Source organism: Girardinichthys multiradiatus, chromosome 20 (genome assembly GCF_021462225.1).
Source record: "Girardinichthys multiradiatus isolate DD_20200921_A chromosome 20, DD_fGirMul_XY1, whole genome shotgun sequence".
NCBI classification, from domain to species: Eukaryota; Metazoa; Chordata; class Actinopteri; order Cyprinodontiformes; family Goodeidae; genus Girardinichthys; species Girardinichthys multiradiatus.
The window spans coordinates 27,954,523-27,970,661 of NC_061812.1; the positions used below are offsets into that span (position 1 = coordinate 27,954,523).

The 16,139-nt window shown below is 38.7% G+C and overlaps 1 protein-coding gene across 1 annotated transcript in view; it reads left to right on the forward strand.

Moving 5' to 3' along the window:
- Window positions 1-16,139, forward strand: part of col7a1 (collagen, type VII, alpha 1) — a 95,588-nt gene that overhangs the window by 21,785 nt on the left and 57,664 nt on the right. Inside the window, exons 17-56 of the mRNA XM_047346446.1 lie at window positions 428-694; window positions 2,312-2,455; window positions 2,563-2,694; window positions 3,082-3,228; window positions 3,317-3,454; window positions 3,526-3,675; window positions 3,763-3,899; window positions 3,997-4,123; window positions 4,223-4,366; window positions 4,584-4,753; window positions 5,858-5,899; window positions 6,043-6,069; window positions 6,319-6,363; window positions 6,475-6,594; window positions 6,690-6,761; window positions 6,845-6,880; window positions 6,949-7,002; window positions 7,111-7,185; window positions 7,411-7,524; window positions 9,929-9,955; window positions 10,055-10,108; window positions 10,211-10,282; window positions 10,369-10,428; window positions 10,869-10,904; window positions 10,984-11,028; window positions 11,859-11,894; window positions 12,008-12,052; window positions 12,163-12,198; window positions 12,327-12,362; window positions 12,452-12,484; window positions 12,589-12,660; window positions 12,737-12,796; window positions 12,921-12,956; window positions 13,043-13,123; window positions 14,727-14,762; window positions 14,858-14,902; window positions 14,997-15,068; window positions 15,206-15,250; window positions 15,336-15,371; window positions 15,465-15,506. Coding sequence (XP_047202402.1) covers window positions 428-694; window positions 2,312-2,455; window positions 2,563-2,694; window positions 3,082-3,228; window positions 3,317-3,454; window positions 3,526-3,675; window positions 3,763-3,899; window positions 3,997-4,123; window positions 4,223-4,366; window positions 4,584-4,753; window positions 5,858-5,899; window positions 6,043-6,069; window positions 6,319-6,363; window positions 6,475-6,594; window positions 6,690-6,761; window positions 6,845-6,880; window positions 6,949-7,002; window positions 7,111-7,185; window positions 7,411-7,524; window positions 9,929-9,955; window positions 10,055-10,108; window positions 10,211-10,282; window positions 10,369-10,428; window positions 10,869-10,904; window positions 10,984-11,028; window positions 11,859-11,894; window positions 12,008-12,052; window positions 12,163-12,198; window positions 12,327-12,362; window positions 12,452-12,484; window positions 12,589-12,660; window positions 12,737-12,796; window positions 12,921-12,956; window positions 13,043-13,123; window positions 14,727-14,762; window positions 14,858-14,902; window positions 14,997-15,068; window positions 15,206-15,250; window positions 15,336-15,371; window positions 15,465-15,506 — 3,146 coding nt within the window. The remainder of the gene's footprint in view (window positions 1-427; window positions 695-2,311; window positions 2,456-2,562; window positions 2,695-3,081; window positions 3,229-3,316; window positions 3,455-3,525; window positions 3,676-3,762; window positions 3,900-3,996; window positions 4,124-4,222; window positions 4,367-4,583; window positions 4,754-5,857; window positions 5,900-6,042; window positions 6,070-6,318; window positions 6,364-6,474; window positions 6,595-6,689; window positions 6,762-6,844; window positions 6,881-6,948; window positions 7,003-7,110; window positions 7,186-7,410; window positions 7,525-9,928; window positions 9,956-10,054; window positions 10,109-10,210; window positions 10,283-10,368; window positions 10,429-10,868; window positions 10,905-10,983; window positions 11,029-11,858; window positions 11,895-12,007; window positions 12,053-12,162; window positions 12,199-12,326; window positions 12,363-12,451; window positions 12,485-12,588; window positions 12,661-12,736; window positions 12,797-12,920; window positions 12,957-13,042; window positions 13,124-14,726; window positions 14,763-14,857; window positions 14,903-14,996; window positions 15,069-15,205; window positions 15,251-15,335; window positions 15,372-15,464; window positions 15,507-16,139) is intronic.

A 16,139-nucleotide genomic window follows, 5' to 3' on the forward strand; every position in this document is an offset into this window, starting at 1 on the left:
TCTGAACAAAAGTTGAACGCGTTGTAGCGCATATTTAGTCAATGACATGTACACCCAACAGTATATATTTGATCACTTATTTTTTGACATTTTAGGGGAAGCTGAGCTTCCCTTGCAGTCTTAGAGCAATCACCACTGACATATATATATATATATATATATATATATATATATATATATATGTGTGTGTGTGTGTAAATGAGCAATTGTGGGAGAGATCAAATGAGGAGTTAGCTCAGATTCACTGCAATGGCAGGGGTGAACTCCAGAAGAGTGAATGCTAAAATTAAATCAAAAGATGCTTCAAAAAATATGTAAATTACAAATACCTGGCATTTTAATTAGGGTGTGTATAACATTGAGAGCCAAGAAATATATTTAAATCATCATTATTATAGATTTTATAACCTCCTGTTCTGCTGTGCAGATGCAGAGCAATCTCGTCTTCTGGGAGCAGAACCTACTTTTTACACTATAGATGGCCTGCAGCCGGATGAGGCTCTGGTGATCAGTGTTGCCCCTATTATTGATCGGCGTGTTGGTGAAGCCGTCACTTTGTCTGCAAGGACGAATCCCTCTAGTGGAGCATTGTCTGGGCTTCGCATCACTGAAATCTTGTCACAGAGGATACGCATTACATGGTCACCTTTTTCTCGGGCCACTGGATATAGGATCATTTGGCGCCTTGAAGATGGTAAGGAATGATTTACTTTACAGTAGTTATTAAGGGTATACACATTCAGTTCTTTGCTAAAATACTTACATCTCTTGAACTTTTGTACAATATGATACCTTACAATCATAAACTTTGATGTGTTTTATTGGTGCTGTATGCGACAAAGTTACATGCAATTTTGAAATGGAAGCAAAATGAAACAGTTTTGCAAATTGTTTTGCAAATAAATGTCTGAAAAGTATAGCCTGTTTATGTATTTAGCCACTGGGAGTAATTACTTTGTAGAACTACCATGTTCGACCACTTATACACATCTAGAAACTAAATTATTTTCTGACAACCTTCCTTGTCCATGGTTAAAGAAAAGCATCTTCCCAGCATAATGCTGCCACCACCATGTGTTACCGTGGGGAAGGGTGCTGTGCAGTGTTTTCTCCCCCACATGGCATTGTAAATGTAGGTCAAACACTTTTGTTTTTGCTCATGGACCTCTTGGCAGCTGTACTGATTAAGGAGCTCCCTGCCAGGCCTATCAGTTTAGGTCAGGGGTCAGCAACATTTACAATCCGAAGAGCCATTTTGGCCCTCATTCCTACTAAATAAAATGTTTCTAAAACCTACATGACCCCTTGAAAAAAATGACTTATCAAACATTTACAATACCTAAGATATACAATTAGTTTGTTTTTTGGTGAAATTATGGCAATGATATTATTATTTGTTTGTGTTTTAAAACAAAGGATGAACATCAGACTTTCCCAAAAAGAAAATGATAACATTTGCTTGATTAGAACAGTTCTTATTAGCGGAAAATTTGTTTTGCAACAGTTTTGTAGTCTAATGATTAAAAATGTTCTTCAAAAATGTTTTTTCCTGTGTTAGAGTCATTGTGGAAATTCTACAAGATATTTGCATAAAACAAATAATCTCTCAAACTAGCCTTTTTTGTTACCTTTAGATGTAAAAATACCTTTAATATTCATAGAAGTTTTGGCCAATTTTATTAGGAGCTATTGTAGAGGTCCTGAAGAGCCACTAGTAGCAAGTGGCAGACCCCTCCTGTTGCTGGACAGGCATGTCTTGGTAGGTTTGTAGTTGTGCCGTACTGTATCCATTTCCACATCATGTATTTAATGGTATGTAGTATCTAAAGTTGGATATTCTTATATAACTTAATCCTGCTTTTAACTTAAACAACCTGGACCTGTCTGCTGTAATCCTTGGTCTTTATGATGTTGTTTGACAACCAGTGTTTTTTATATAAATATCTGAGGCCTTCCCAGAACAGCTGTATTTTTACTGAGATTAAATTATACACTGGTTGACTATCCACTGATTAGGTGACCTCTAAAGGCCAAATGTTGCCCTGAATTTGACTTCAGGGTATTAGAATAAAATTAGGCCAAATATATATTACTCTTTTCAGATTTTTATTTACAAATAATTTTGATAACTATGTATTTTCATTCCACTTCCTAGTTTTGCATACCTTTGTGTCACTCTATCACATAAAATTCCAACAAAATACATTGAGGCTTTGGGTTGTAATGTGACAAAAAGCGAAAAGGTTCATAAGTGTGGAAATGAAAGGTATTGAAAAGGTTAATGTTGAAAAATGAATAAATCTCCATACAGGAACTGAAACAACACGAATCGTAGATGCTGATGTCTCTTCCTACACCATAGATGGACTTCAGCCTAACTCAGCTTACACTGTATACGTTTCTCCCCTTATTGGCTCTCGAGAAGGAAATCCAGCTATTCTCAGCATTAGAACAGGTATCTCATTGTATTCCTCTTTAACTACTGTTGCTGCTTTCAAGAACGTCCCTGCTGTGACCGGAAACGGAGCAAAGTTTAAACCGTTTCTGTCCTGACGCACTTAGAATCAGATCAGTCGGTTGTGGGAATTGTGACATCGCTTCAAGTCCAGGAAGCCCGAGGGGAAGTGGTCCGGGTCTCTTGGGTTGGTGTACAGGGAGCAACAGCTTATCGAATCATTTGGAGGAGACTCGTTGGTAATTTCTTGTACAGTTCTTTTTACAGTTCGTTTTCTTTCCTGGACATTTTCTACCATCTGCCTCTGATCTGCTGATAAAACTTCCATCTTCCCGATACCTTCCTACCCAATGGGACCCTTGCTCTATCACTGATCCAACTGACAACCTATCCACTTTAACCAAACTTATTCACAACTAGTTTAATGTTGTCGTCTTCAACTTTAGATCCCTACGACTTATTGCATGCATGTCAGTGTGGTTTCCTGTACCCTTTTGAATGAAACTGAATTGTTATTGATTTTGACATTTTCTGAAAATGTGAGGAAGATTTTGACGTTCATTTGAAAGAAATTCTTGTATTCTTCGCAAAGAAGTCTGTGTGAACATGACATTGTGTCGCTGTAGGTGGAGAAGAACGGAGCCAGCTGGTAGGCCGAGATGTGACTTCCTTGGATTTGGACCAGCTTGATCCTGGAGTTCAGTATGAGGTTCAGGTCATTGCTGTTGTTGAAAACAGGGAAGGGCCGCCTGTTTCGGTCAGAGTCACCACACGTGAGTCCCATTTTTCTGTGTCAGATGCATCATATGGGGAAATATGCTAGCATGGGGTGATGATCTTGTGCGACCTCCATTGGCACAGCTGGTTATGTCACCCCACCTTCCCCACTACCAACCACAACTTTACGAGTAACAGAGGTTACCCAGGATTCTGTGCGGCTGAGCTGGGCTGTGCTTTCGGGCACCACAGAATATATTCTACGCTGGAAAGAGGAGACAGGTAATGCTTTAAATTACATCTTACAACCGAATTCTGTCTTATTTATCATGTTAAATATCAATATTTCTTAGATGTTGGTCGGGGCCTGTCCATCACGCTGCCTGCGTCGTCCAGCTCCTACCTGGTGACCGGGTTGCGTTTGGGCCGCAGATACAGATTTACCATCCAGCCCACCTTTGTAGGCGGAGTTTCAGCTGAGACTTTTGTAGATGAACGCACTGGTAACAGGCTGTCACAAACTTTAAGAAAATGATCTTGCATCAGCGCGGGTAACATTTGCTCATTGTTGTAAGCCGTTTTCTGTCCAGTGTGTTTGGGCGGACGTCTAGATCTGGTGTTTCTTGTTCCTGCATCTACCGATCGGACTGACCTAATAAGGCCTCTTAGGGATCTTGTCGTCAGTGCAGCAGGGTCGCTTGCTGCTATTGGGCCCCGAGACTCACAGGTACTTTTAGTGAAGTACTTTCAAAAAATTGGAATGGTCGGTTAAAACGCTGATTCATTTTTTTTTAAGTTATCTGACAATAATCTGGTTGTTATAGGTGGGGGTGGTTGTATACAGTTTTAGACCCAAAATCTGGTTCCTGCTCAGTCGTCATTCAAGATCTGACACACTGCTCCAAGAGATCCGGGCTACACCCTTTGACGAAAGCCCAGGAAATAACATCGGTCTGTTTCTTTCTTTTTCTATTTCACAGTATCACCTATTTAAACATTTGATGTTGTGTGGCGGCATGCGGTGATGACATTAGCTGTATTACTCTTTAGGTGAGGCGGTGACGTTCACCAGACAGTACCTGCTGACCCCCTCAGCTGGACGGAGGCAGAGGGTGCCTGGGGTAATTGTGATCATTGCTGACAGGAAATCTGTGGACAACCTGACCCTCGCAGCTAGCAGTCTAAGAGATGCAGGTGTGAGACCCTGAAACTCTGATCTTGTGCTAAGTAGGACCAATCACTGTGGTTAGATGAAACTAATGCTCTCACTAAGGATTTGGATAATTTAGTACCTGCCCTGAATGCAACTTTTGGAAATTAAATTTGAATTCAAAGAAACCAAAAATATAGTAACATACAACACTAAGTAAAATGGCAAGAGCAAAATGTAATGGGTGTGTGTTCATGTAAGGTGTGACCGTGCTAGCAGTGGGTATAGGCCAAGCGGACACAGAAGAGCTGCGGCAGGCAGTGACGGATCGAAGCCCACAGAACATTCTCTACACCAGTACCGCAGAACGACTGAACACAGTACACGCTGATCTGGCCGACTTGCTTTGTGGTATTGCCAGAATTCCAGAGGTGAGAAATAAACCAAAAAAAGCCAAAGACTGTGTGTTTTTAGTTGGTATATTTACAACTGTTTTGATTTCAATTCTATTATACATGTTGTCTATTTTAGCTAATTAAGTCAAGGCTTAATAATTGAAAAAATGTGTGATAAACAAACTAGTTAATCGCTTGCTGGATAAAGGTAGACAGTGCAATTTAAAATCAGGGGTAAGTCTCGGCCTCAAGCGGAAGACATATATCTTTGGGTTTTGTGAACGAGTAACGGTTGAGTTGAACAGCGATGGATTGATAGATAGAGGCTTTGCCAACAGTAGTGTAGATACTACTACTACATCAAGCACTCAATTAACCAGACCCTCTACATTGCTGCACTCACCTATGGTCTGCAGAAACAGATAATCACTTTCAATACTGGACACAAAAAGCTTGAATGTTCTCTGGTTTGGTCATCTGACCTTCTCGACTTTCTGGTATATAACATGAAAGCTTGGATCCATCCTACCTTGTATCAGTGGTTCAGACTGGTGGCAGTGATGTAATAGTATGGAGGATATTTGGCAGTCTTTGGGGCCCTTAGTACTAAATTGAGCATCGTTTAGCTTACCTAAATATTGTTGCTAAGCACTTCCATCCCTTTATGGCCACACTGTACCCATCTTCTGGTGGCTACTTTCTGCAGGATAATGCACCGTGTCACAAAGCTCAGATAATCTCAAGCTTGTTTCTTGAACATGACGATGACTTCACTGTACACCAATGGTCTTCACATTCACCTGATCTTAATCCAGCAAGGCACCTTTGGGATGTGCTGAAATGGAAATTTGACATCATGGATGTGCAGCCGACAAATCTGCTCTATTCTACCTGTATTCCTATAATCTCTTATTCGACCAAAATCTCTCAGAAATGTTTCTAACACCTTGCTGAATCTATGCCATGCAGAATTAAGGCAGTTCTGAAGAGTAGAGTAGTCTAGTAGCACCTTTGGATGCTCCAGAATAAGCTTGAGAGTTTCAGTGGGTCCCTTTCCAACCTCATCTCAGATAAGCGGAAGACAATGGATCATTCATTGGATATTTCATCCCACCTTAAAGTCTCCTTTGATTTGTTCAGGTCACTCCAGGTCCAGAGCAGTGTACTGTGCAGTGTCCTCAGGTAAGTTATTTTTACAGCATCGTATATTATAATCCAAAAACTTTATTTAACAGAATTTATTTTATCCATGATAAACTCAACAGCTTTCTGTATCTATGGATGACCTTTCCTTAATATGGATGTTATTCATTCATGTCTTCTAGGGAGAGAAGGGATATCGTGGTGATAAGGTAAACTGGTGGACTTTTTCTTTTTTTTTCCATTTCTCTACTTTCTATGTGCACAACCAATTTATTTCTTAAAATTGGGTCAAAATGTTGCAAATAATATTAGAACATCATGTTAATGATCAGATGACATTCATTAGACTTTACACGCTTTTTTGAGTGTTTATTGCTTTATGCCAGTTTTAGGCTTTTTTTTGTCACAGCAAAAAATACAGCATAAAGGTGTTTCTTTGTTTTTGCTTTGTGCCACAGGGCGAAAGAGGCAGCGATGGTACAGATGGACGCAAGGGTGAGCCTGTGAGTCAAATAAATCAGTCAAGTTGACAATCCAATGTGGTACAACATGAAATATTACATTTTAAAGTAGCATTCATACTATTGATACAAATCTATCCCTTAATGATGGAGGGTCGTGATGGTTTGCCTGGGAGGGAAGGTCCCAGGGGTCCTGAAGGCCGGCCAGGAACACCCGGACAACCTATCCCTGTTGACCCTTCCCAGGGTATAAAAGGGGAAAAGGGGGAGAGAGTAAGTGCAGCTGAGTTCATGCTAAAATGAGTTGATGCTAACATGATAAAAAAGAAATATAGAAAAAAATCTATATAACTTTTTCTTCTTTTTAGGGCTTTCCCGGAGTGGATGGAAATCCAGGATTACCAGGAAGACCAGGAGCTCCTGGAAATGCAGGTGTTCCAGTAAGTAGAGCTACTGGAACTCTTTGACTGTTTTCTTGTTCTAGTTAAAAAATGAAAAAGAAATTATTCATGTCATCTCTTAGGGTTTACAAGGTCTCCCTGGAGTCAGAGGAAGCCCGGTGAGTAACCCACTTACCCTTAAACTACCAGGTGTATTTCAAAACTCAGCATTTTTCTTTTGTTTTAGGGCGAACCAGGAGGACAAGGCACTCCAGGGTCAAAGGGTGATAAAGGTGAAAGGGTGAGCTTAAACCTTATTTAAAATTTTGCAGAGAGAAATGTTCTTTTGGTTCAAAAAGATGCTGAGACCAAACTGATGTGTAGAGAGTTTCATGTGTCTGTGTCGCAGGGTGAACCGGGTTTAGCTGTATCCGGTGGGGGTCTACCAGGGAGGAAGGGAGAGCCAGGCATCCCAGGAATACCTGTAAGAAATTATAAAGTCACTTAATCAAGATAAAATTGGAAAGAAAGTGACAAAAAAAAACCTGAGATTTACAGTATTTTGTATAGTGTATAAACTTCCACATTTAAAACATCCAGCCTTTGTTGGTAAAGTTATATCTGACTTCTCTGGTGGGGTCTATAGAGTTGTGAACATGTCATAGATCTCCTTAGAGAAACCCTATAATTTTCTGCATGTCGTATGAAGGGTTCTCCAGGTCGACCAGGCAACGATGGCGCCAAGGGATCCCTCGGAGATCCAGGTACACCGGGCCAGGATGGTCGCCCAGGATTGTCAGGAACGCCGGGACTTAACATTAAGGTTTCCCTCCTTCAAATCCTCTCTACAAATGAAATATGCTCATATTGAATTAAAATTTTTAAAAGAAAGTCCACACTGCTACAGTGTTTTATTGCATAGCAAGAGAATAGGGTTCTTCTTTACTGAGGCAGCAGGTACAGACAGCTGGTAATCTTCAGTGCATTGCAAAGATGGAACAGTTTCCCATTTTGTTTTGCAGTGTTAAGTGATAGACAAACAAGTAGTGCATACATGTTAAGTAAAAGGGAACTTTTACATGGTTTTAAAATAATTTTTTTATAAATGCATGCAATTGCATTGCCCCCTTTATCCTAATATCTCTACATAACATTCAGTCTGAACTTTGACTAGGCCATTCTAACCCCCCATCTTAGGTTATTTGAGGCCTCTAACATATTTTCTTCCAGGATTGTCTTGTATTCAGCTCCATCCATCTTCCAATAAACTCTAATGTGTGTGCTGTGTTCCTTGACCTTCATGATGCTGTCTGATAACCAATGTTCTCTAATAAATCTCTGAAGCCTTCAGAGAACAGCTGATTTTATATTAAAATGGAATTACACTCAGTTGGACTCTATTTACTAATTAGGTGACGTCTGGAGGCATTTGATTATATTTAGGTGTAACAGAGTAAACGGGGTGAATACAAATATCCGCCATATTTTTCAGATTTTCTAAAATATTGCATCTTTATCGTTTTATTTCACAGTTATCACTAAGCTCTTTGTTTTGGCCTGCCACAAAATAATTCCAATAAAATACGTTGAAATCCTTGACTGTAACATGTGAAAAATGGTATGAACACTTTTTCAAGGTCCTGTTTAATAATTAACATGAGTGAAAACGGGATAACAGATCAGAACACTGCACATCCATTCTTTGCTTCTCTTTGACGTGGATGAATAATTTTTTTTGTTTGAAGTTAAACTGCTGTTGTCAGAATAATGCACATGGTGGTAGCATTGAGTTACCTGTAGTGAAAGCATCACAGCTGAGACTCATATTTACTTTTAATAAACTGAGGCAAAATACTGCAAAAACTCTGCTGTGCATTTATACTGTTAATTTTCACAATATTTGGGTGGTTGAATTAGTTTTTTTTTCTTTCTTGTATATTAGAAAAAACATCTTCCTCTGACTCAGTTTTTCTTTTCAGTAAAATGAATTAGGAAAATACTAATATTATGTCTGAGCATATTTTTTCTCACCATTTCTCATACTATTCGCATTGTTAATCCTAGTTATTACCAATTGAAGAAAACACTACTTCATTGGGAAACAATTCCTGCATCACCTTATTATACATTTGACAATATATGATGCATATTTTGATAACCAATTAATCTAGTTTGGCACAGATTTTTTACCTTTTTTGCACATGTTGAACAATGCTGCTGGATTAGTGGTGGAGATTCCATGTATACCGCCAACATAGGTTCAACAGGTACATAATCAATAAACTGCTGATTAATTGTCACAGGACTTAACTAATAATTAATTAGATTAGAATAATTTATTAACATTAATTAATATACCAGTAATCCTACATATAATAAAAAAGATTCACTACTCGGCAAGCAGGATGCTTGAAACCGAAAGTTTAACTGACGGCTTGTTCTACTTTCTGATGAATTCATCTACTAATCATTGCACCACTCTGGAACACTCATAGAGCTTTGAGGTTTGCTGTCCTGGTAATCAGTTGATTCCTAAATACAGAAAACAGATAAAAAAATGAGACAGCAGAGCAAAAGTAAAACATTGTGAATTTCCTAATACACATCAAAAGTGGCATGCACACTTGAAATATGTGACAGGACATGATGTTCCACAAAATCCTATTTGTTTCTTCACATGTAATATTGTAATATTTGTCGTTCACGACACCAACATATATGGCAAGATAGAAACAGTGTAACAGCAGCCTAACAGTTTTGCATTTAGTAGCTAAGCTAAAAGCGTAACGTCCCACTATTACAACTGATGCTGCAGTTAACACAGCATCAGTTTAATTTGTAATCCTAAGGGGTTGGAGCCGGTGGCAGACATTCAATGCAGGATGAGTTATCTAGGACCAAATAGCAACAAATGTAACCTCATGGCACTTTACAAGACAAGTAGGTCCAGTTCATATTAACATTTGGAGTTTTGTGCTTTGCTTCCACTAGTTTATTCTTGCTACGGCTGATTAAATTTAGTAACACCTTTCCTTATAAGTCCCACGTGTTTGTAATGTGTTAATATAAGACAATTTAATAATAGTTGTTATTTTAGCAAAATAATATTTCTATTTCAGTAGGTTTACAAATTATGCATTCATGTCTGTTATGCTATTTTTGTCTATACTTCCTAAGCTTTTTCTTTTTTTCCAATATTTCTCTTTTCTTCCTTTTATCTCCCACAGGGAGAAAAGGGCATCCAAGGTGAGAGGGTGAGTCATACCATCATTAACCTATCCTCTAATTGCACACATTTCCTGAGGAGCAAAGGAACGTAATGATCCACAGCTCTTATCTCTCTTTGCTGACAGGGACCTCCAGGAGTAGGAAGCGGTGTGGCCGTAAAGGGTGAAAAGGGCTCCCCTGTAAGCGTCTTCAGTCACTCGTAGTGTGCTGATATGTTCGTTTTGCAGGTGAAGTTGCATGAACATATAGTATACTTTCACTAACTGCTTTTAAATGATCAGGGTATTCCAGGAACGTTAGGTGGCCCAGGACCTAGAGGGGCAGCAGGGCCACAGGGCATTAAAGGAGAAAAGGTATCCTCAGGATTTATTTAGTGTTTGAAAATCTGAACAAAGGAATGCGTCTGTTTTAAAGTAAATGGATCGCTGGTGTTTATCAGGGCGAAGATGGCGCTGGACTGCCTGGACCTCAAGGAAAGCAAGGAGAACCTGGGGACAGGGTGGGTCAATCACATGGCACTTTGAGAAAGATTTCTGATGGAGATAGTGTGATTAACTGGCTATCCCAGGAAGTATAATTTAACTCTGAGTATGTTGCAGAGAGCGAAACATGGTAACAATGTTTACTTCATATGGATCACTGCAATACAATCTTGATTTACTAACTAGTAGCACCACCTCTAGGACAAATTGCATCAGTTTTTCAGGAATTGCAAAAATAAATTTATTCGATAATTATTGACACAACAGTTCTAAAAAATTATTATGGCATATGATTTGTTTGTCCACATGAGTATGTTTTTGGTTTTTTTACATTTAAAGTGTAATGTATCATGTGAAATCATGAAGACAGAGAATGTTTCAGGACTGCTCTATATCTGAATCTTTACCTGAGCAGGTATAAGATTTTAGGCTCATGCCTATTTCCAATGTTTTCCAGGGTCCCCGCGGGCCTGCAGGCGAGATTGGCAGTAAGGTAACATGCATGTGATAAAGAACATTTCTGCAACAAGATGGAAGAGGAATGACCTTTGTCCTGATCTCTTTACCACCAGGGCGACCGAGGACAGCCGGGTGAGCCTGGGACGCGGGGAGACAGGGTGAGCCATACGAGAGAGTCCAGTTGGATCCTGTGAACATGTCCACACCAGCGTCTCAGTCAATGTGGTCCACTTTCCAGACACAGCACCGGGTTTAGATATGGTCACAAGGAGGAAACTGAATAATGGAAATGAGCTCCCTCTTTGAAGATGACTTTGTTTTTTCTAATTTCTTTTTGAAAACTTTAGGAAGGTACAGTTTGAAAGGTCAAATAAAACATTGTTTAATGTTGAATATTTGAACTGAAAGGTACAGGTCCCTCCAGAGTTAATGAAACCTATAGTAAAGTCATAAAGTAGATAATTCTGAATACATTTATTCAGATAATAAACCATTTATACACCTTTTAACTCACTATCAGCATGTATTCTTCTTACGTAGACGCCTGATATCAATTTTAGTGAATCTGACAAACTGTAAATAAAGTTTAGATGCTCTCGTAGGATTATCTTGACATTTTTTCAAAAGCCATACTTTGCGGACAGGTTACAAAAGACCAAAAGGATCTAATTGAATAAAGATTTCAGGAGAACGGTACAAGACATTCAACATAATTAGAAATACAATTGCACAGTAGAAAGACAGTCATTATTTATTGGAGAACCAGACTATGCTACTTTAAATAATTGTACAGCTTATTTTGTACAGTCTCTTATTTTCTTTTTATGTTTATGTATATCTGCATGCTTCCAACTGGGCACTTTGGTGCCGTTAAAACTGAATTTCCCCACTAAGGGACAACAAAGAAGATTTCTATTCTATTCTATTCTATTCTATTGTCTCAGTAATCTTTTTTATATGATAAATTTGAACCTTTGCATCTTTGTAGGGGGAGCGAGGACCAGCTGGGGAGACTGGAGAGAAAGTGAGTAGAACTAGAGTTTCTGAGTTTGTTTTTCACTGAAATTAAAGTTCTGTTGACCGTTGTTATTTTTAAAGGACGTTTACATAGTTGTCTGAACAATACTGTCCTTTCAGGGAGACTCAGGGAAGGCAGGGATCCCGGGATCACCAGGCTTGAGAGTAAGCATTGTTTTAATGATGTGTGACTACAATTCTTGTCTCTATGTTTTCCTATTTGATGCCCAGTGCGTATTTGGGGTGTCATAACTTAGTTTTGAATTTACTCACAGGGTTTACCAGGCCCAAGTGGACCAACGGGAGAAAAGGTAAAAATTAGATTTTATTGAAGAAACAATAAGCAGCGGGTCAGTAGGAGGCTTGTTGGACTTTTCATGATGTAATAGGATACATTTTCAAGCAAAGATCTTAAAAAAGAGAAAATGTCTGTTTCCAGGGAAATGAAGGAGCACGAGGGGAGCCAGGAAGAAGTGTGAGTGCTCAGATCTGATACCTAAATATTGACTGAATATATCTATGACAGTGAAATGAGGACACTCTGCTCTCTTTTTAACCGTTCAGATGCCGGGTTTATCAGGAAAGAAAGGAGAACAGGTTAGAGATAAAGCTTGCCTGAATTAAAAAATCTGTTATCAGCTCAAACTTTACCCAGTACAGTGCTGGTTTTACTTTTTTGGTTCATTACTGTTTTTTCACAGGGAGAAATAGGTCTGCCTGGTTCTGAAGGCCTGAGGGGGGAGAAAGGGGAGCCAGGACAAAGAGGAGAGAAAGTGAGAAACCGCTGGACCACATTTTGGAAATATCGTGTCCATCAGATTAAGATGCATGTTTCTGTTGCTCCGACAGGGTTCTCCAGGAACAGGAGGGTCAGGTGTTCTTGGAACTAAAGGAGAGCCAGGAGAGCCTGTAAGTTCAGGACCACTATAATAGTCCTAACAATGGCATTCTTTATTTGTGAAACAATCTTTTGAGCCCTCTTCACCAAAACTCGTCCAATTAGATCTGCATTAAACATGTCGTCTTTTCTCAGGGACTAGCAGGTCTTAACGGACGACCGGGAGCCAAGGTTTGCAGCCTGCAGTGTCCTCTTTGACTTTTGCTTTGAATTTCTTCTGCTTAACTGCTAAACTGATCTTTTTCACTATTATTTAGGGAGATCCAGGAGATCCAGGTGAGAGGGGAGAAAATGGACGCCCAGGAATTCCAGGAAAACCCGGCCTCCCTGGAAAACAGGTCAGAGTGTTGGAGGAAGTTTTACTCTTAAAAGACACCATATAAAAGTATAAACAGTAAAATAATGTAATAATAAACAAATGCTTGTTCTTCAGCTGAAAATGATCAGACTGGTACACATAAAGTACAAAGATTCAAACAGTGGCACTATTCCAATGCAGAATGGGGCATTTCTTTTTGCTTTGACTTATACAGCAAGGTTGAAGAAGATATGCTGCTACATTGTTTATTAACTTTTTTTGATGTAGCTCCTAAAATAATTAATGTTCCAGTTATGTAAATGTTTCCTCCTAAGCTGAAGTTGTTGCAAATTCTTAGCATGTTTTATATCATGATTATTACAATCACACCATTAATTATCCTTTTTAGTCATTGATGTCCCTGTACGCGCCATGTCCTGCAGATGTCCTCCAGATTCAAATTGCCATGTTACAGGTTTACAGGGAATCTAGCCAGTGCTTACTGGTTGTGAAATATTTTCAATTTCACAAGCTAAATATACCAAAACTCCCTCCATTTTCAGTCTAAATATGAATCAACCCACAGCATGTACTTTGATGTGCTTTTTTTGAGTTTAATAAAAAAAATCTGATAAAGATTGTGGACCTGTGGCTTTGATTAAAAAGGGGGGATAGTCCTGTAATTTATATGTTTTCTGTGTTATTCAAACTACTACCTCTATCAAAGAACCTTCAAAAGTGTATAGAATTATGTACCATCTAAAATATTGTGAAATAACTCAAATGATATTCTAGATTCCTCAAAATAGCCCCCCTTTGCGTTGATTACTGCTTTGCACACTGTTGTTGGTCTCTCGATGGGCTTCATGAGGTCGTCACCTGAAATGGTTTTCCAGCAGTTTTGAAGGAGTTCCCAGATATAGGAATAAAAATAAACACAAACCATTAAATAAGAAGGTGCATCCCAACCTTTGACTGTCATGTATGCGTTACAGTCCTCAGAAAACAACTAAACTAAATCAGAATCGCTCAAAATGGGGATCTACAGGTCAGACTTCAAAGAGAACCATAAAGCCAGGAAAAGCCGTATCAGTTATCTGTAGATTTGAGCGCATCCTTCCTTCACGTCCAAATTGGTGAATTTTAAAATGTGGGTGAAAATTACACACACGTTTGTTAAAGCCAAAAATAGCCAAAAACGTTAGCAATAAATACTGTATTTGTTATGTTTCTTTTTCTCTTTTTTGCTTTGTGTATTTTCTGCTTAAAGTGTATTTTGTAATATGTTTTATTAAATCAGTTTTTTGGGGTAGTTTTGTTAAGCAAAACTTAACACACATTAATATATAATGTTACACATTATATATTAATATATGTTCTGTGTTTTTTTTTTTCCTTTGCTAGTTTTCTACAACTGGTACAGTAACACTTCACCTTATTCTTTTATAAATTTAGTAAATTAGTTTTACAGCATATTCGCTGTGATAAAAATCCTGTTAAGCTCTTCCCTGTTATTTCCAACATGCATCTCTTTCTAATGATGACAGATTAGAGGTAAAATAAAACAATATTTTTCCTTGATACTCAGATTGCATGTCAACGGCCACTTTTTCTGTATTTATTTAATAATTTCTGATTTACAGGGAGAAAAAGGTGAGAAGGGCGATGAAGGCACACCTGTGAGTAGAAGTTGCTAAAATCATTTTGACTTTATGAACAAGGAGTAAATGTGATCATGAGAGTTTTCCTGCCTCTGTGTTTTTTCTTTCTTCAGGGGGAATCTGGACTCCCAGGAAAGCCAGGAGAAAGAGGCTTGCGGGTAGCGCATTTTGTTCTAATTCATTTTTCACATTAAAACTTGCCAAGTTACACCAAGTTCAGGTAACAAACAGTGTTATTGACTACTCACTCAGGGACTGGCGGGTCAGCCTGGGCGACTAGGAGAGAAAGGAGACATGGGAGATCCGGGAGAGCACGGGAGAAATGTGAGAGACTTGCTTATATTTTAGCACATAGACAGCTTTTCAATGCGCTCTTGAGCTGTTCCGGAGAGTTCGGGAGAAAGGAAACCGCCAGAAAGATCGTCCACTCAGTGTCTTTATTTATCTGTGTGCGATTACAGGGCAGCCCTGGACCCGCTGGACCGAGAGGAGAGAAAGGAGAGCAAGTATGCTGTTGTCCTTAATATTAAAATCGATTCATGTATCTTTAGATCTGTACTCAGCTGATTCACATGCTTTATACTTATTAAGGGACCTCAAGGGCCTGCTGGGCCACCAGGAAAAGTGGTGAGTTTCTCACTTAACATATTCTATTTAAACAAAAAACCCTGATACACATAAAAAGCAGAGCTTAATGTGATATTTCATGTTTGTCAACAGGCTGATATCCAGGGTCAGCTGAAAGGAGAGAGAGGGGAGAAGGTTTGTGCTTTTACTGTGTATTTGAGTTTCAATGCATAAAATGGTCCTGCAGGGGCAGATTATAATAAAATTGCAGGTTTCAATAAAATATTAGCTACAATGCTTGCAAAATTACTCATACTCTAAAAGGCGAAAGTTACAACCAAAAACTTCAGTTAATATATTTTTATATGATTGAACAACAAAAAGTAGCGCATAGTTGTAGGATGGAAGGAATGAAGCCAGTACATACATACATTTTCAAATGTTTTAAAAATAGAAACCTAAGTGTGGTCTGCATTTGTTAAATTCCCTCTACTTTGATAGCAGTAAATAAAATCCAGTGCAACCAGTGTTCAGTAGAAGTTATTCTATGTATGATCTAATCTCAGTATAAATCCAGTTGACCTGTGAAGGCCTCAGAGGTTTGTTATAGAACATTAGTGAACAAACGGCATCATGAAGACCAAGGAACACCTCAGACAGGTCAGTGGGAAGGTTGTGAAAAGGTTTAAAGCAGGCTGAGGTTATAAAACAATGTAAACAATATTACAAACTTTTAACATCCCACAGAGCACTACTCAGTCTATCATCTAAAAATGGAAAGATTATTGCACCACCCTAAACCTACTAAGCTCAACTAAACTAACAGGT